The sequence below is a fragment of the Dipodomys spectabilis genome, unplaced genomic scaffold, assembly GCF_019054845.1.
Source record: "Dipodomys spectabilis isolate Male_0828 unplaced genomic scaffold, ASM1905484v1 ptg000492l, whole genome shotgun sequence".
Classification (NCBI taxonomy): domain Eukaryota; kingdom Metazoa; phylum Chordata; class Mammalia; order Rodentia; family Heteromyidae; genus Dipodomys; species Dipodomys spectabilis.
In genome coordinates, this window is record NW_024871169.1 from 1096991 (window position 1) to 1115961 (window position 18971).

General features: G+C 47.8%; 1 protein-coding gene across 2 annotated transcripts in view; it reads right to left on the bottom strand.

Annotated features, from left to right (window-relative positions):
- Nucleotides 1–1816: 1816 nt before the first annotated feature.
- Gripap1 (GRIP1 associated protein 1) overlaps nucleotides 1817–18971 on the bottom strand; it is a 35468-nt gene continuing 18313 nt past the window's right edge. For both annotated transcript variants that reach the window (XM_042669251.1, XM_042669250.1), the window contains 12 exons: nucleotides 18347–18442; nucleotides 17900–18112; nucleotides 17229–17342; nucleotides 13181–13258; nucleotides 12980–13075; nucleotides 12801–12857; nucleotides 12581–12680; nucleotides 7599–7729; nucleotides 4350–4472; nucleotides 4123–4216; nucleotides 3168–3322; nucleotides 1817–2412 (listed from right to left, as the gene is read on the bottom strand). In XM_042669251.1, coding sequence (XP_042525185.1) covers nucleotides 2320–2412; nucleotides 3168–3322; nucleotides 4123–4216; nucleotides 4350–4472; nucleotides 7599–7729; nucleotides 12581–12680; nucleotides 12801–12857; nucleotides 12980–13075; nucleotides 13181–13258; nucleotides 17229–17342; nucleotides 17900–18112; nucleotides 18347–18442 — 1350 coding nt within the window. In that variant the 3' untranslated portion in view covers nucleotides 1817–2319. The remainder of the gene's footprint in view (nucleotides 2413–3167; nucleotides 3323–4122; nucleotides 4217–4349; nucleotides 4473–7598; nucleotides 7730–12580; nucleotides 12681–12800; nucleotides 12858–12979; nucleotides 13076–13180; nucleotides 13259–17228; nucleotides 17343–17899; nucleotides 18113–18346; nucleotides 18443–18971) is intronic.

Here is an 18971-nt window from a genome sequence, read left to right on the forward strand (position 1 = left end):
CCAGGCCCCCTCTGCAGAGCTGCTTGAGTTGTCTTCCTGCTCCGGCTCTCTCTCCCCACCCCTCCGAGCTTGCCGGGAGATGGAGTGAGAGGCAGGGAGGGGCCTCCTGGCTCCCCGAGCCCCCTCCCCTAGGATAGCCAGAGAGGGACCCTGGGGAGACTCCGCCTCCTACAAAGCTGGTTGGGCCTCAGTCGCGTCATCTGGAAAATGGGGGTGGCAGCGAGTGTTGCCAGTCCTCCCCACCTCCTTCCTGGACTCCCCCCCTCTTCCTGCCCAGCTCTTACCCGCTCTACCCCCAGGGGCACCCCCACCCCCACCCGCCTGAATCAGCAGCACTTAGCAGATCGGATCGATGGGGAGGCATCCGTTAATGGCCCCAGAGCGGGAGTGCCACGGAGAATGATGCAGCGCAGTGTCCCATCCCCGCCCCCCAGGCTGTGAAAGGGCAGAAGCCGGAGTGGGGTGGTATTAGAGGAGGTGTTTCTCTAGATAGCCCGGTCTCTAAAGAGACCCCCTGGAGGACATGGGTCAAAGTGCCAGCTCTAAACAAGACTTCTTCCAGTGTTGGAACTGTAATACCCATCTTCCATCCTATTTTCGGGTGTGGAGAGGAGCAATGGGAGTGCAGATGGGACAACCCAGGTTCTACCCTCAGCCTGGCAGACCCTTTGCCAAGGCAGGGCTTCCTTATCTGTCCAGATCCAGTGGCCTCAAATAATACTTTTTCTAGAGAGGGCTCTGTGCCTGGGTGGTGAGAGGAGTACTTTGTATGGAGTGCCTCTGGCAGGCATAGGAGGGTACAGACCCCAACTATGCCACTGACTTGCTGCGTCCTTGGGCAAGTGACTTGCATTGTTTCCTCAGTTGTTAGATGGAGTTATACCAACTTAAGTGTCATTGGAAGCTTGCACTGAAGTGATGTGATATGGCACTGGGCCTGGCAGGATGTTTTATTTTTTCTGAGACAGGGTAGCTTGGTTGGCCTCAGCTTTGTGGTGCTGGGGTTACCGGTGTGTACCACCATGCCCAGCTAGGATGCAAGATATTAAATAACTAAAGGTGTGTTGTGAGAAGGGGTATAGTAGGGCAAGGCTAAGCCTAGCCTTTCAATCCATATACCCGCCCATAAAAGCCTCTATTTTATCACACACTTCATTTGTCCATTCTTCCATCCTTCTATCCACCAATCCATATACCCATCTCTCCATTTATTAATCTACCCACAAATCTACTCATGCATTTGTATGTTCACCCCATCCACCCAACCATTTGCTAACCTATCTGCGTGTATCAACCCACCTATTTGTCCTTTTATCCATCATTTATGTACCCACTTTATTCTTCTCCATTCACTAGCTCATCCACCCCTTTACATACCAATTTACTCCCCACCTGTCTGTAAACCCATCCGCTTATCTACCCGATTCATGCACCTTCCCATTTGTCTGTCCACTTACATCTTCACTTATCTATCTTCTATTCACTTACTGATGTCTTCCCATTTATATATCCAGTCACCTACCCATCCATTTATTTTTCAATGTATCCATCATCCATCCTTGCATCTTCCCACTTATATTTATCCATTAGTCCACCCAACCACTTATCCATCCTGCCATATGTCCACTCATCTACATCATACATACCCACCCACCCACATATCCGAAGATCATTCTGTTTCAGTTTGAGAGGTTGGTCAGGAGGCAGGTGAGGTAAGGTGAGGTGGAGGAAGTTGCAGACTTCCCTCCCCATTCCATTGGAGTGACCTTCCCATTCCCAGCACATCCCTCTTGATTGAAAAGAATGAGACCAGACATTCAGTGGGTGGGCCCGTCTGGCCAGATGGTATTTTGGCTGCACAGCCTTTACACACGCGCGCGCGAGCACACATACATACACACACGCACACACATATTGCTAGAATGCTGAACATGGACCGCATCCCCACCCAACATCCCCATTCCCAAATGTAGAGTAGCCAGGCTTTCAAACATAAATTAAAAAATAAAATAAAATAATTTAAAAAAAGAGTTGTTCTCTGGGAGGGAGAGCTCATGCAGAGATGAAGGCAGAAGCCCCTGGACTAGGGCTAAGAAGGAGAATTCTCTGCCCTTCCCTTGGGACCCTTCCCTACCCCTACTCCCTAGGGGCCTTTGCCCTAAGACAGGTATTAACACCAGCCATAGGCCTTTGCCCCTTTAATGTTCAGTCTCCCAAACTACTAGATTTTGATGCCAGCCTTCATTTTCCCACCACAGCCCAAGGGAAAGGCATCCTGGGGGCTGGAAAGGGGAAGGAGTAGTTGCAGTCTGCAGATCTTTAGCTGGCTTCTCCGGGCTGTAGGTCTGGGTCAGGAGACCCTACACACTCCTTGCTGAGACGCACAATTTCCTGGGACAGAACTTCCATGTCCTAAGAAACAAACAAGCAATCAAGAGCCAAAGCAGTAAGCAGGGGTTATTCCACCTACCAAACCTGGAGTGCCATCTATGATTCCCTAGCAGTGTCTTGGCCTGGTGTGGGAAGGTGCCTGGAGAAACTTGAAGTGTCCTAGAGGGCTGGACTAGATGGGTAGGGGATTTCTGGAACTAAGAGGATGAGGTAGGTCATCTGCTGTAGCCTGATACTGCTATAGGATACAACTGTCACCCTCATTACCTCTCTTAACAAATATGAGCTTGCTTGTCCAAAGCAGGATCTGAGTCTGACTGCCCCAGAGATGGGGAAATATTTGGTGGGGACAAATGGACATATGAATGGACACATTGGGAATGTGTAGCAGGCAAATAGGTATACTAGGAGATTGTGCTGAGGATAACAGGTAGGGAGTTAGGTCATTGCGTAGGTATGTGAAAGGTAAGACAAAGGGTGATTCATGAGTAGATAAGGAAAAATGGTGGGCTGGGAAATAGGTGGAAGTACAGTATGGTAGATACCCAAAGGGGTAAGTGGTTGGGTGAATGGGTGTATGAATGAATGATTTGGTACATGGAGGAGTAGAGGGAAGAGTAAATGACTAAGCTGCTATGTTGACTGAAGGATAGAAGATGAGAGCATGTAAGGGTGATGGATGAATGGGTAGGATGATGGCTGAATTGACCCAGGGACAGAGTAGCTGAGGAGATAGGAGGCTGTATGGATATGGTGAGCAGGTAGGCCACACTCACCTTGTGCAAATGCATATTCTTGGTAAGCTGCTCTTCTAGCATGTTCTGCAGCTTTTTGTTCATCTCCCGAAGGTTCTCATCGCCTGGCTTCACTAGGTCTCTTAGGACACTGCCCAGCCCACTTCGGTCTGTGTGGCCTGCTGCCACAGATACATCTGCAAGGTTCCCAGGCTGAGTACCACTCTCTCGGCAGAGTCAAAGGAGAGCCAAGAGAGTGGGCAGAGCCAGAGGAGGAAAGAAGGAAACAAAGTACAGGCAAGAAGGGAGGGAGAGCAGCCATGTTATGTAGGCGGACACAAGCTTCAATGTGAGAAACACAACTATCACTTACTAGTCATGTGACGGGGTGCTGGTGGCTCATGCCTGTAATCCTAGCTACTTACTTAGGAGGCTGAGATTTGAAGATCAAAGTTCAAAGTCCACCCAGGCAGGAAAGTCCATGAGACTTACATCTCTAATAAACTACCAAAAAGCTGGAAGTGGAACTGTGGCTCAGGTAGTAGAGCATGAGCCCTGAGCAACAGAAACTCAATGCCCAGGTCCTGAGTTCAAGCCCCAGTTAGCCCCAATTATGGCATACAAAAGAGGGGTAAGGTACAGAAAATGAAAATTTATGGACACATAACAATAGAGCTAGTAAGACAAGATGGAAGGGGACAGAAAAAAGTAACACAGGAAAAAAAAAAAAAACAGGAAAAAGCAGAGAGGAAAAGAGACAGACAAGATAGACATAGGGAAAAAAGACAAAGAAGGCCAAAGAAACCCACTAGAGAACAGGGAATGGAGAGATGACAGGGACCTGGAGATAAAAGAGGAGGCAAGATAAATGCACAAAGCTTCCCTACTCCCCCCCATACCATGGTCATGGTCTTGTCAGTTCCAAGAAAAGAGAAGTTACAGCATAGATCAATGGAAGGAGGTCAGGTAAAGGCTGGACTGGGAAGAGGATACTGACCAATCCGGCTGTCCATGACGTAGGTCTCAATGATGGCACTCTTCCGGCAAAGGTCCTCTGCCATCGAGGCACTGCTCACTTCTAGATGTTTAACCTGCAAGATGGCCCAGCCCATTTCAGGTCTCTCAACTACATAGTTCACTCATAAGATGAGGAGACCCAGCCCTAACCCCTTCTCACTGAGCATCCCCACAGCACTTCAAGTGGCCTAAGCAAGTAGATAGTACCTTCTCCTCCAGCATCCATTTCTCCTGTTGTGTTTCAGCCAACCGCTGAAAGAGTTCAGCTACTTCTTCATCTGATAGCTCTGCTGGCCGAGGGGGTTGGGCCTGAGGGCTGCTAGATAAGGACTGCAAGGAAAGAGGAAAAACCAGGTCAGGTTCAGCATGGCCTATGCTAGACTTGAGTCAGAGGTTAGAGGTGGTAGGCAATCATGGGCCCCGTGGTTAGGGCTGGAGACCAGTACTGGAACTCTCAAAGACTCATTCCTCTTGGTCTAAAGGCAGGAGGGTGGAGTAGACAGTATAATCACTGCATCAGAGCCTGGATGAGAGATGGATGATCCAGTAGACAGGAAATGAAGGTAAGAGCACAACAAACTAAATGGCACCAATAGGAAGTTAGAAGAAAAAAAATCTAGACAGGCACCAGTGGCTCATACCTGCAATCCTGGCTACTCAAGAGGCTGAGACTGTGGATTGCCATTGGAAGCCAGCCCAAGCAGTGAAATCTGTGAGACATATCTCTACTAAAACTACTAAAAGAGCTGGAAGTGCAGCTATGGCTCAAGTGGTAGAGGGCTACCCTTGAGCACAAAAGCTCAGGGATAGCACCCAGACCCAGACAGAGTTGAAGCCCCAGGACCAGAAAAAAAAAATCTAAAAGGAAGGACATTTCCTATAGACCAACAGGAATGGTCTCTTCTACACACTAGTGTTAGGAGGAAAAAAAAGTGACCGCACTAAACTAAAGCAACTTAAGAGACAAAAAACTACCACAAGGGCTGGGAAGGTGGCTCAGTGGTAGAGTGCTTGCCTTGAATGCATGATGCCCTGGGTTCGATTCCTCAGCACCACATAGCAGAGAAAGCTGGAAGTGGAGCTATGGCTCAATTGGTAGAGTGCTAGCCTTGAGCTGAAGAGCTGAGGGACAGCACCTAGACCCAGAGTTCAGGCCCCATGACCAACCAAAAAAGAAAAAAAACTACCACAAACAATATATGCTTTGAATATTGGTTGTACAATAAAGGCTGTTTGGGGGTCAATTATAGAAATCCTATTAAGGTCAAAGTAATAGATGAAATGAAAATTTAACTACATTAGGAAGATACCAAGGTAGAGAGATCACCTGAACATAAACATGATAGGCTTTACCTCACTTGGGTTTAAAATAGAGAAAATTGGAAGGATATAAATTGGGATTGTGGGTGTGTGTGTATGTGTGTGCACGCATATGCATGCACCTGCATGCCAGTCTTTGGGTGGCTACAGCTCTAACAAACCACACTTTCAGCTTTGTGGTGGCTAATTGGAGATAAGAGTCTCAAAGATTTTCCTGTCTGAGCTGGCTCAAATCATGGTCCTTAGATCTCAGTCTTCTAAATAGTTATGATTATAGGCTTGAGTCACCAGCACTTGGATTTTTTTTTTTTTTTGTCGGTCGTGGGGCTTGAACTCTGGGCCTGGGCGCTCGCTGTCCTTCAGCTCTTCAGCTCAAGGCGAGCGCTCTACCACTTGAGCTACAGCGCCACTTCCGGTTTTCTGGTGGTTTATTGGAGATAGGAGTCTCACGGTCTCTCCTGCCCGGGCTGGCTTTGAACCGCGATCCTCAGATCTCAGCTTCCTGAGTAGCTAGGATTACAGGCGAGAGCCACCAGCGCCCGGCTTTTGGATTTTTTTTAGATAAGATCTCACTATGTTGCTCAGGTTGGCCCCCAACCTCCTGGGCTTAAGCAGTCCTCCTGCCTCCTACGTAGCTTAGATTACAGGCATGTGCCACTGTGCCTAATGTGAACTAAGAATTAATAATAGTGGGCTGGGAAGGTGGTTCAGTGGTAGATCGCTTGCCTTGCATGCTCGAGGCCCTGGGTTCGATTCCTCAGCACCACATAAGCAAAAAGAAAAAAGCCGGAAGTGGCGCTGTGGCTCAAGTTGTAGAGCGCTAGTCTTGAGCTGAAGAGCTGAGGGACAGTGCCCAAGCCCAGAGTTCGGGCTCCATGACCGGACCCCCCCAACAAAAAAAAAGAATTAATAATAGTATAGTCAGGCTGGGTACTGGTGGCTCACCCCTGTAAGCCTAGTTACTAAGGAGGCTGAGATCCGAGGATCGTGATTTAAAGCCAGCCAGGGTGGAAAATGTGATGAGACATCATCTCTAACTAACCAGCCAAATGTCAGGTTGGAAGTGTGGCTCAAGTTGTAGAGCACTAGGCATGAGCGCTTGCTAGTGAGCCTAGTGAGTGTGAGGCCCCGAGTTCAACCTTAGTATCATAAAAAAAATTATAATAGTAATTCTAGATGAAGATGGGATTTTCTTGTCAGTTGTAGGGCTTGAACTCTGGGCCTGGGCCCTGTCCCTGAGCTCTTCAGCTCAAGATTAGTGCTCTACCACTTGAGCCACAGAACCACTTTCCATTTTCTGGTGGTTAATTGGAGATAAAAGTCTCACGGACTTTTCTTGCCCAGGCTGGCTTTGAACTGTGATCCTCAGATCTCAGCCTCCTGAGTAGCTAGGATTACAGATATGAGCCACAGGTGCCCAACCAAGATGGGATTTTTTTTTACATTTAAATTTCTAAATTCGAGGTTTTTTCAATTCCTATAATATATACACATTGAATAAAAAAGCATTATTTCCAAAAAAAGTTACTAATAGGGACGATAATGTGATAGATGGTAATAATAATGAGTAAGTTGGGAAAAGGGACTTGTTTTACAATGAGAATGAGTGGCCTGTCCGCATGCAGCAATATAAACCCAAGTTGATGAGCTTGAGTTGACAAAAAAATGCTTGTGCTAGCTGGGCAATGGTCTCTCATGCCTGTAATCCTAGCTACTCCAGAGGCTGAGAGCTTATGATCCTGGTTCAAAGCCAGCCTGGGCAGGAAAGTCCATCAGACTCTTATCTCTAATAAACTACTCAGAAAAAGCTGGAAGTAGCACTGTGGCCCAAGTGGTAGAGTGCTAGCCTTGTGCAAAAGATGCTCAGGGACAGCAATCCAGGCCCTGAGTTCAAACCCCAGGACTAGCAAAAAAATGCTTGTGCACAGCTGTATCAGTGATAAAGCATGTGTTGGGCACATGAGTATGTGTGAAGTCCTAGGTTTGATCCTCAATACCCAAATACAAGAAAAAGAATAAGGAAAGTAGAGACTACGGGAAGGTTCATATAGATGTCTTCAGTTAAGGGAAAAGTAGGAATAGCCTAGCTTTTGGGTGAGGAGAAGTTGAGGCTACAGGCTCATCCTTGGCACTTACCCTGGCTGGAGCGGCAGAGCTCTCCTTCTCTCGCAAGATCTCCCGGTAGCTGAAGGAGGAGATGCTACTGCTGTCCCCTGTTTGAGTCCGGCTTGGTGAGTTCATCTCAGAGAGAACTAGCTCCTCGAGGCCTGAACAGTAAAGAGAAAAGAAATCTGAGCCCCAAACCCTCTGGGCACCAGAGCAGTGACAGGCAAGAAGAGGCAGAAATACATTTGACAGCAATAAATAGAGGCAAAGAGACACACTCCAGCATGGGAAAGATAACCAGGCAGAAATTGAAAAAAGAAGCCAGGCGCTAGTGGTTCACACCTAAAATCCTAGCTACTCAGGAGGCTGAGATGTGAGGATAGCAGTTCAGCCAGCCCAGGCAGTAAAGTCCATGAAACCCATCTCCAATCAACCATCAAAAAGGCAGAATGAGAGCCCTGCGCTGTGGCTCACACTTGTAATCCTGGCTACTCAGGAGGCTGAGATCTGAGAATGGCAGTTCAAAGCCAGCCTGGGCAAGGAAAGTCTGTGTGACTCATCTCCAGTTGACCATCAGAAAACTGGAAGTGGTGCTGTGGCTCAAGTGGTAGACCACTCTTCTTCAACTGAAGAGCTCAGAGACAGGGCCCAGGCCCAGAGTTCAAGCCCCACAACCGACAAAACAAAGAAAAAAGGTGTAATTAGGGTTCTGGCTCAAGTGGTAGAGTGCCAGCTTTGAGTGATAAAGCTAAAGGACAAGCTGGGAGTCAGTAGCTCACACCTGTAATCCTAGCTACTCAGAAGCTGAGATCTGGGGATCATGGTTTAAAGCCAGCCCATGCAGGAAACTCTGTGAGACTCTTATCTCCAATAAACTACTCAGAAAACCAGAAGTGGCACTGTGGCTCAAGTGGTAGAACACTTGCCTTGAGCTGAAGAGCTGAAGGACAGCGCCCAGGCCAAGAGTTCAAGCCCCATAACTGACAAAAAAAAATAGCCAAAGAACAGCTCAAGGTCCTTAGTTGAAGTCACAGTACTGGTACATACACAATGAAAGAGGACAATGAGGGGATAAATGAACCACAAGTGTCCTAAACATTCAGAAATGGGAACAAATGCTGGGCACTAGTGGCTCATGCCTGTAGTCCTAGGTACTCAGGAGCCTGAGATCTGAGGATAACAGTTCAAAGCCAGGGCATTCAGGAAAGTTCATGAGACTCTTATCTCCAACCAACCACCAGAAAACCGGAAGTGGTGCTGTGGCTCAAGTGGTAGAGCGCTCGCCTTGAGCTGAAGAGCTCAGGGACAGTGAGTGCCCAGGCCCAGATTTCAAGCCCCACAACCAACCAAAAAAAGAAAAGAAAAAGCAAGGAATGGTGGTGTGGCTCAAGTGGGAGAGCAGAAGGAGCAGAAAGAGCTCAGGGACAGCACCTAGGCACAGAGTTCAAGTCCCAAGACCAGCAAAAGAGAGAAAAGAAAAAAAGAAAGAAAAGAAAAGAGTGAGGGGAGGGGAGGGGAGGAGAGAGAAGGGGGACAGATAGCTAGAGGTCTTAGGGGCATATGCACAACCACATGCAGGGAAAACCCCAGAGATAGGAAGCCAGAGCAAGATGATGGAGCAGAGTCACAGAAAAGATGGTGTCAGACTTGTAGCCATGCACTGAGACCTCAATTCTAACAGGTAGGGAAATGTATGATTTACAATTCTAATCTATCCCATGCTTCTCCATTAATATGAAACAAAAAACAGAAACAAAACTCTTCTATCATAAAGACAGATTATCTCTGGGGACTGAGGGCTTCAGCGAGACATTGATTGGGTAAGAGAGATGTCTGTTTAGCCATGTCACATAACATAGGCACTTGGTTGTGCCTGGTGGCACACACCTGCAGGAAGATTGCTTACGCCCAGGAATTCAAAGCCAGCCTGGGCAACATATCAAGACTTCATCTTAAAACAAACAAATTAAAAAAAAACAAAAACTGGTTAGACATGGGTGGCTCATGCCTATAATTCTAGGGACTCAGGAGGCTGAGTTCTAAGGATCATGGCTCAAAGCCAGCCTGAGCAGGAAAGTCTGTGAGACCCTTATCTACAAATAACCATCAGAAAACTGGAAATGGCGCTGTGGCTCAAAGTAGTAGAGCACTAGTCTTGAGCAAAAAAAAAAACTTAAGGACAGCACCTTAGCCCTGAGTCTAAGCCTCACGACTGACCAAAAATACAAAAACAAACAAAGGAATCCAAAAACAGGCACCAATGGCTCACACCTGTAATCCTAGCTACTCAAGAGGCTGAGATCTGAGAACCACAGTTCAAAGACAGCCTGTGCAGAAAAGCCCTTGAAACCCTAATCTCCAATTAACCACCAGAAAACCAGAAGTGGTGCTATGGCTTAAATGGTAGAGTGCTTGCCTTGAGCTGAAGAGTTCAGGGACAACGCCCAGGCCCAGAGTTCAAGCACCATAACCGACAAAAAAATAAAATAAAATAAAATAAATTCAAAAACAGAAGCCAGGTGCCAGTGCCTTATGCCTATATTCCTAACTACTAAGGAGGCTGAGATCTGAAGATCACAGTTCAAAGCCAGCCTGGGGAATAAAAGTCCATGAGACTGGGGCTGGGAAGGTGGCTCAGTGGTAGAGTGCTTGCCTTGCATGCATGAAGCCCTGGGTTTGATTCCTCAGCACCACAAAGGCAGAAAAAGCCATGAGTGGCGCTGTGGCTCAAGTGGTAGAGTGCTAGCATTGAGCTGAAGAGCTGAGGGACAGGGTCCAGGCACAGAGTTCAGGCCTCACAACTGACCAAAAAAAAATAAAAGTCCATGAGACTGTTATCTTCAATTAACTACCAAAAAGCCAGAAGTAGCCCAGCGCCAATGGCTCAAACCTGTAATTCTAGCTACTCAGAAGGCTGCGATCTGATGATTGTGGTTCAAAGCCAGCCTGGAAAGAAAGTCGGTGAGACTCTTCAATTAACCACCAGAAAACTGGAAGTGGAGCTGTGGTTCAAGTAGTAGAGTGCTTGTCTTGAACTGAAGAGCTGAGGGACAGTGCCCTGGCCCAGGGTTCATGCCCCACGACCAACAATTTTTTTTTTTTTTTGCCTGAACTCTGGGCCTGGGCGCTGTCCCTCAGCTCTTCAGCTCAAAGCTAGTGCTCTACCTCTTGAGCCACAGCGCCACTTTCGGCTTTTTTTTTTCTTTTTGCTTATGTGGTGCTGGGGAATCGAACCCAGGGCCTCATGCATGCAAGGCAAGCACTCTACCACTAAGCCACCTTCCCAGCCCCCAACAATTTTTTTTTAAAGCTCAGGAATAGCACCCAGGCCCTGAATTCAAGCCCCATGACCAAAAAAGAGAAAAAAGTCAGAAGTAGAGTTGTGTTAGAGCTCAAGTGGTAGAGCATTAGTCTTAAGCCAAAAAAGAAACTCAGGATAATAAGAAATATACTCATTATCTTGCCCATGTAATTGTAACCCCTCTGTACAGTATTTTCACAATAAAAAAAAAGAAACCCAGGACAGCTCCAAAGCCCTTTTTCCAACCCCCCCCCCCCCCACATGTGAAACTGAAAACAGAAAGCTTATCTTTCTGGCTGGTTTTTGATGGAGAGTACGTTGACACCACACCCTCAAGGGATCTTCAGCAACTAAACAAGATGGAAGATGGTCTAGCTGTGTCTATGTAAATGTCTTCTGCCTTAAGTGGCAGGACTAACATGGAATGGCTTTGTTATGCAATGAAAATGGTGTGATGTTGCTGTTTGTGTGGAAATCTCTTGCTTCATTGGGAGTTCCTGAAGAGTAGTGGCTTGGGGAATTTTGTATTGGTGACCCTTAGACTTTCTGGGTGGGGATTTATACAATGAGAATGGACATGATAGATTTAGAAACACTAAATGAGATGTGGGAGTGTGTATGTGAGGTGACAGAGACATAAGCAGAAGTCAGAAGAGAGAAGATAGACACACAGAGATAAAGAAATAAAAGGTCAGAGAGATGAAAAGGTGGGGAGGAGAAAAGGAAAGATCTAGAGAAAGAATGCAGGGAGATAATTGTATACACAGAGAATATAGAGCAAAATGAGACAGAGAGGCACAGAAAGACAGGAACAAAGAAAAGAGAACAGTAGCAGGACACTAATGGCTCACTCAACTCCTATATTCCTGGCTATTCAGGAGGCTGAGATCTGAAGTTTAATGCTCAAAGCCATTCCAAACAAGAAAGTCTGTGAGACTCTTCTTTCCAATTAACCACCAAAAAGCCAGAAGTGGAAATGTAGCTCAAGTGCTAGAGTGCCAACCTTTAGTAAAAAAGCTTCAAGATGCTGGGTGCCAGTGGCTCATGCCTGTAATTCTACCTACTCAGGAGGCTGTGATCTGAGGATAGTGGTTCAAAGCCAGCCTGGGCAGGAAAGTCTGTGAGATTCTTATCTCCAATTAACCACCAGAAAACTGGAAGTGGTGGTGTGGTTCAAGTGCTAGAGTGCTAGCCTTGAGCTGAAGAGCTCAGGGACAGCACCCATGCCCAGAGTTCAAGCCTCACAACCAACAACAACAAAAAGCTTCAGGAAAGCGCCCTGTCCCTGAGTTCAAGCCCCAGTATCAACTAAAAGAGAAAAAAAAGGACAGTAAAAAGGAGACAGGCATAAAAAGAAAATGCAGAGAAAGAAAAGGATAGGTGACAGAGAACAGACAAGAGATATAGCTCAAGGGGCTGGGAAGGTGGCTCAGTGGTAGAGCGCTTGCCTTGCATGCCTGAGGCCCTGGGTTCAATTCCTCAGCACCACATAAGCAAAAAGAAAAAAGCCACAAGTGGTGCTGTGGCTCAAGTGGTAGAGCGCTAGCCTTGAGCTGAAGAGCTGAGGGACAGCGCCGAGACCCAGAGTTCAGGCCCCACAACTGGACCCCCCCCCAAAAAAAAGAGAGATAGCTCAAAAGGGACAGAGAAAATCAGAAAGCAGGGCCAAAGGCCGCACAGCATGCCTGCTGGGCCTGTCCTCCTTCCTCACCTGAGCGGCTCTTGCTGTTGGTGAGGATGTCCTGCAGCCTCTCCTGCAGCTTGTCAGCCCGTTTCCGCTCCAGGTGTAACTGCCGCTTGAGATCCTTGAGCTATGGGGGAAAGGGAAAAGGGGAAAAGACAAAATATGAGGATTGAGGCCCAAGAAACCCACAGGGATGTGGGGGGCACAAGCTAGGAAGGGGCTATGTTTGGGCACCCTCCCATCTTACTGCAGCACTGCCCTTCTTCTCCAGGATCCGCTGTCCGTCCACTGTGTCTTTCACCTCCTATAGTTAAAGAGTGTACAGCTGGCAGATGACCACAAACTACCTATAGTGCACCCTCTTCCTGTCCCAGGCTGCAGGCTGAGACCCAGGCCTCCTCTTGGAGCCACGCCGAGACCACAGACCTGCTTCAGGCTGTTGATGGTCTTCACATGGTCATCTCTCTCCTCCTGGGCCTGCTGGAGCTGGTCCCGCACACCTTGTAGCTCCTCCTCCTTATCCTATAAAGTAAACAGCAACTCAGGCCACAGGTGGAAAAACCTGTGTGTCCATAATACTGCTTGTCAGTACCCAGACCAGAAAGAACATCATCAAGTGAGAGGCACCTTCAACTCAGCAGCATGCTGCTCCTGGCACTGCTTCAGAGCTTCCTCTTGTTCCTGCTGCTGCTCCTGCAAGGATTCCTAAAAGACAAGTTCCAAGTCTAGGCACGCCCCACCCCCACTAGAACAAGGCATGCCCAGTTATGGGTGTGTAGACTCCAGTAGGACTCATGGGGATATACAAAAAAGACTTTTTTAGCTGGGTGCTAGTGGCTCACATTGTAATCCTAGCTACCCAGGATGCTGACACCTAAAGACCAAGATTCAAAGCCAACTTGAGCAAGAAAGCCGAGAGACCTCCAATTAACAAGCAAAAAGCCAGAAGTAGAGGTGCAGCTTAAATGGTAGTGTGCTAGCTTTGAATGAAAAGGCTAAGTATGAGCACACAAGAAAATAAACTTGGCTAGGAATGTGGTTTAGTGGTAGAGTGCTTGCCGTATGCATGTAGCCCTCAGTTTGATTCCTTCATACCATATAAACAGAAAAAGCCAGAAGTGGTGCTGTGGCTCAAGTGGTAGAGTGTTAGTCTTGAGCACAGAAAGACTCAGGGACAGCGCCCAGGCCCTGAGATCAAGTTCCATGACTGGCAAAAAAAAATATTTATTTATTTATTGGCAGTACTAGGGTTTGAACTCAGGGCCTTGGACTTGCTAGGCAATAACTCTATTGTTTGGACCACACTTCCAGCCCTATTTTTTAAATATTGTATATATAAAAAGAAATATCTTGAGTCCGGCAGGGTTGTCTGGGGCCGAGGCTAGGCCCACGGTCAGGCTACGTGAGCTGATTCCGGGCTACGGTCGCCAGGACCGGGTCAGGCCCACCTCGGACCCTGAGTGTCGGGTCACTGGTTCCCGGACGCAGCCGCCTGGCCCGCGAGCGACACGCAGACGCCCCCTCCGGGACGTGGGGAGCCGCCAGCCTCAGGGCCCAGGAAGGGTCCACTGCGGCCGCCGGAGCCAGGCGTGCAGAGGACCCCGCAGAGCCTCCTCCCCATCCGACGGCTGCGCTCCTACCCGCAGCCAGGCGCCCCCGCGGTCTTCTCGCCCTGCCTGGGCCTGTGTGGCGCTGGGCACCGGCGCTCAGGAGGGGTGGCTGGCTGGAGGTACCCCGCTCACCGTTCCCGGAACCCGCACTCTACCAGACTAGCGGGGCTCAGTTTCCACTTTCTGGTAACACTAGTGCCAAATTAGTATAGTATCAGAATCGGCTTGCGTCGCCAGTCTGTCTTTAGTGGACTTAAGCCCCGTAGTATAATTGAGATCACCTAAAAAAATTGTGCAAAGCCGGGTGTCGGTGGCTACGCCTGTCTTCCCAGCTTTTGAGGAGGATCTGAGGATCATGGTTCAAAGCCAGCCCGGGCCGGAAACTTTGTGAGACTCTTATCTACAATAAACCACCAGAAAACCGGAAGTGGCTCTGTGGCTCAAGTGGTAGAGCGCTCGCCTTGACCAGCCTTGAGCTGAAGAGCTGAGGGGCAGGCCCAGGCCCAGAGTTCAAGCCCAAAAAAAAAAAAAAAAAAAAAAAAAAAAAGGAGGGCTGGGAAGGTGGCTCAGTGGAAGAGCGCTTGCCTTGCATGCCTGAGGCCCTGGGTTCGATTCTTCAGCACCACATAAACAAAAAGAAAAAAAGCCGGAAGTGGCACTGTGGCTCAAGTGGTAGAGCGCTAGCCTTGAGCTGAAGAGCTGAGAGACAGTGCCCAGGCCAGAGTTCAGGCCCCATGACCAGACCCAAAAAAAAAAAAAAAAGAAATATCTTGGCAATAGAATCTAGTTTTAAACACAGAATTCCTTTGTGTTTTCATATACACCATATACACATAACCTGACAGGTTTTTTAGTTCATCACATGGGCTCAGGTATAGAATATTCAACTTGCAGCATCACACTGGTATTCAAAGTTTCAAGAAGTCTGGAGTATTTTGGATGTTGATTCTCTATTCATGGATGCTGCCAGCCCTATTTTTTTTTCAAATAGGGTCTCACAAGGCTGCCCAGACTGACTTCAAATTCTCAATCCTCTTACTTCAGCCTCTAGAATGCTGAGATTACAGGCATACACTACCACAGCTGACATATCTTCTTATAATAAACACACGCTCTTAGGCAGAAGTCCATAGAATTGTAAGACTATACTATTCACATAATAGATCTGGCTTTGCATTTACAGTTTCTTCTTTTTTTTTCTTTTTGCTGGCTTTGGGGCTTGAACTCTGGGCCTGGGCGCTGTCCCTGAGCTTCTTTTTGCTCCAGGCTATTGTTGTACCACTTGAGCCACAGTACCATTTCCAGCTTTTTTTGAATAGTTTATTGGAGCTAAGAGTCTCACAAACTTTCCTGCCTGGGTTGGCTTTGAATCACAATCCTCAGATCTCAGCCTCCTGAGTAACTAGGATTACAGGTATGAGCCACCAGTGCCTGGCTTATATTTTCTTTTATTTAACAAAATGTAACATACACTTACATGCCAGAAATGAAGGGCTTTACATATATTAATTCATTTTCTGTAACTGTCCCATAATAGATAGTAGGATATTTTTTCCTACTGGGGATTGAACCCAATGGCAAAAATGCCTCATGTGGGCCAAGAATGCAGTCTGCCATCTTTCAACCAAAGATGAAAAAGGGTCACAGGGCCTTGGTGCTGTCCCTCAGTCAGACAACTGGCCTAAGATCACACAACAAAGTGGCCTAGCCAGGATTTAAACCCAGGGAAAAACAACCAGCTTTAGTCTCTGCTCTTTACTGCTAAATGAATTGCTTTTATCCTCTCCCCTCTTCCCCCTTCTTTCCCTGTCTCTCTGTCTTTTGGTACCAGTTTTGGGGATTGAACTTAGGGCCTGGGAACTGTCCCTGAGCTTTTGTGCTTAATGCTAGAACTCTACTGTTGAGCCATGGTTCCATGTCCACAGGAATGTTGGTCCACAAGCATTCCTGCCCAGGTTGACTTTGAAATGTGATCCTCTGTTCTCAGTCTCCTTGAGTAGCTAAGATTACATGCATGAGCCACCAGCATCTGGCTGTCTGTCTCTTCTTTGGTAGAATTGGGACTTGAACTTAGGGCCCTGCACTTGCTAGGCAGGTACTCTTATCATATGAGCCATGCCCGAGGCCCCCTATGACACTGCCTCTTAGCCACTGTCATAAGGTTTCCAAAAAATGACAATAAAGGTTCTTAATTCAAATAAAACCAGTGCATCACAATAATTTCCTCTCAGGGGCTGGGAAGGTGGCTCAGTGGTAGAGCGCTTGCCTTGTATGCATGAGGCCCTGGGTTCGATTCCTCAGCACCACATAAGCAAAAAAAGAAAAAAGCCAGAAGTGGCGCTGTGGCTAAAGTGGTAGAGCGCTAGCCTTGAGCTGAAGAGCTGAGGGACAGCACCCAGACCCAGAGTTCAGGCCCCACGACCAGACCCCCCCACCAAAAAAAAATTTCCTCTCAGGAGAAAGAGGTGCCTTTTCAAATCTGCACATAGATTGGGAGAAGCCCTGTCCACCTGATATTCTTTCCTAGTTCCCCTTGTCCTCTCCAGAGGAGCACTAGGGTTTTTGTTTTGTTTTGTTTGGTGTCAGTTCTGGGGCTCAAACCCAGAGTTTGGGTGTTGTCCCTGAGCTTTTTGCTCAAGGTTAGCTCTCTACCACTTAAGCTACAGCTCCACTTACAGCTTCTTTTTTTTCTTTTGTCAATCATGGGGCTTGAACTCTGGGCCTCGGTGCTGTCCCTCAGCTCTTTAGCTCAAGGTGAGCACTCTACCACTGGGCCACAGCACCACTTCCAGTTTTCTGATGGTTAATTGGAGATAAGAGTCTCACGGACTTGCCTGCCCGGGTTGGCTTTGAACCGCGATCCTCAGATCTTAGCCTCCTGAGTAGCTAGAAATACAGGTGTGAGCCACCAGTGCCTTGAACATTGTTGAGTCAGAGGGACTGTTGGGAATACCTTTAAGTACAGAATATCTGAGAAAATTCTAGGGTATGACCACTCCCACTCCCCTGTTTTGGCAAGGGGGCCCCTAAGAAGCCTTTGATCTTTCCCAACTACCATCACTTACCTCAGCTTCCTTCAAACGCCGTTCAAACCAGCCCTTGGCTCCATCCATTGAGTGTACCTGAGCTTGAAGTTCCTCTACCATCTGCTGAAGGTTTTCCAGCTCCCGGGTTCGAGCCTAGAAGGAGCAAACTTCTCAGAGGCTAGACAGGCAGAAGAGTGAGTACTTCACATATGCCCTGGCCTATTGAGGGTTGATGCCAGGACTCAAGTGGTAAAGCACTTAGTTCAATCCTCAGTACTGCCAAAAAAAGAGAGAAAGATAGGCAGGTGCCAGTGGCTCATACTTATAACCCTAGCTATTCAGTTAGGAGACTGAGATCTGAGGGTTGTGGTTTGAAGTCAGCCCAAGCAGGAAAGACTGAAAGCGTCTCATCTCCAATTAACCACTTAAAAAGACAGAAGTGGAGCTGTGGCACAAATGGTGGAGCACCAGCCCTGACCAAAAAAGCACAGAGACTGTGCCCAGGCCCTGAGTTCAAGCCATCCATAGTACTGGCACAAAAGAGACAGACAGACACAAAGACATAGATGGAGAGACACAGAGCAGAGAGAAGGGCATCAAAACAACCACCAACCTTTTCCTCCTGGGATAGACAGACAGAGACAGAGACAGAGACAGAGACCAAAAAAAAAAAAACAGAGAAGGGCATCATCACCAACCCACTCACCAACCTTTTCCTCCCGGATCTGTCCACGGAGCTCCTCCTCCTGCCGCTTCTTGTCCTCATGCAGCTCTCGGAGCTCACGCTCATAGCGGGCACGTACTCCTAACACCTCCTTCTCATGACGTAATCGGATGGCACCCAGCTCTTCCTTGTGTTGAGACTTTTCCTGCATCGTCTCCATTGCTAGCTCATCCAGCATGACCTTCCGCTTCTCAGCACTCTGGGCAACAGGAAAGTGGCACTCAGTTTCCTCCCCCAACACCAGAAAAGACCCATCACTGTGTCCTCATGTCCAAGGAACTGGCCTCTTCAAACAGGTTAAATCACTCAGCCATCTTTATGGAAATGGTTGCATTAACTTCCTACTTCCAAGATTTGGCCATATCATATATGCACACATGTGGTGCACAAATCTCCATAGGCTGGACCAGTCCCTCATCCCATGGTGCCTTACCTTCCGTGCCTCCTGGAGGTCCTGGATCAATTGTTCCTTCTCCTGTCCTATATCTTGTAGTTGTTCCAGCAGCCGATTATTGGCTCTTAGTGATTCCTAGTGCAGGAAAGAAAGGGATTAAGTTTGAGTCTCAGGTAGGTACCAGTCATGAAGACACTTCTGATAGACCCTATCAGAAAAGTGGGTGTTATGGGGGCTGTTATGGGAAGGTGGCTCAGTGGTAGAGCGCTTGCCTTGCATGCCTGAGGCCCTGGGTTCGTTTCCTCAGCACCACTATAAGCAAAAAGAAAAAAGCCAGAAGTGGCGCTGTGGCTCAAGTGGTAGAGCACTAGCCTTGAGCTGAAGAGCTGAGGGACAGTGCCGAGGCCCAGAGTTCAGGCCCCACGACCGGACCCAAAAAAAAAAAAAAAGGCTTTTTGGTGGTTAATTGGAGATAGACTCTCATGTGCTTTTCCTACCCGGGCTGGCTTCAAACCACAATGGTCAGATCTCAGCCTCCTGAGTACATGGGATTACAGGCATGTACCACCTGTAGGTGACTAGGATATCTATTCTAATTTCATAATATGAGTTGAATTTCTTTTACCCAGAACACTTCTGGCCAGAAGTGCCACTTCCGGCTTTT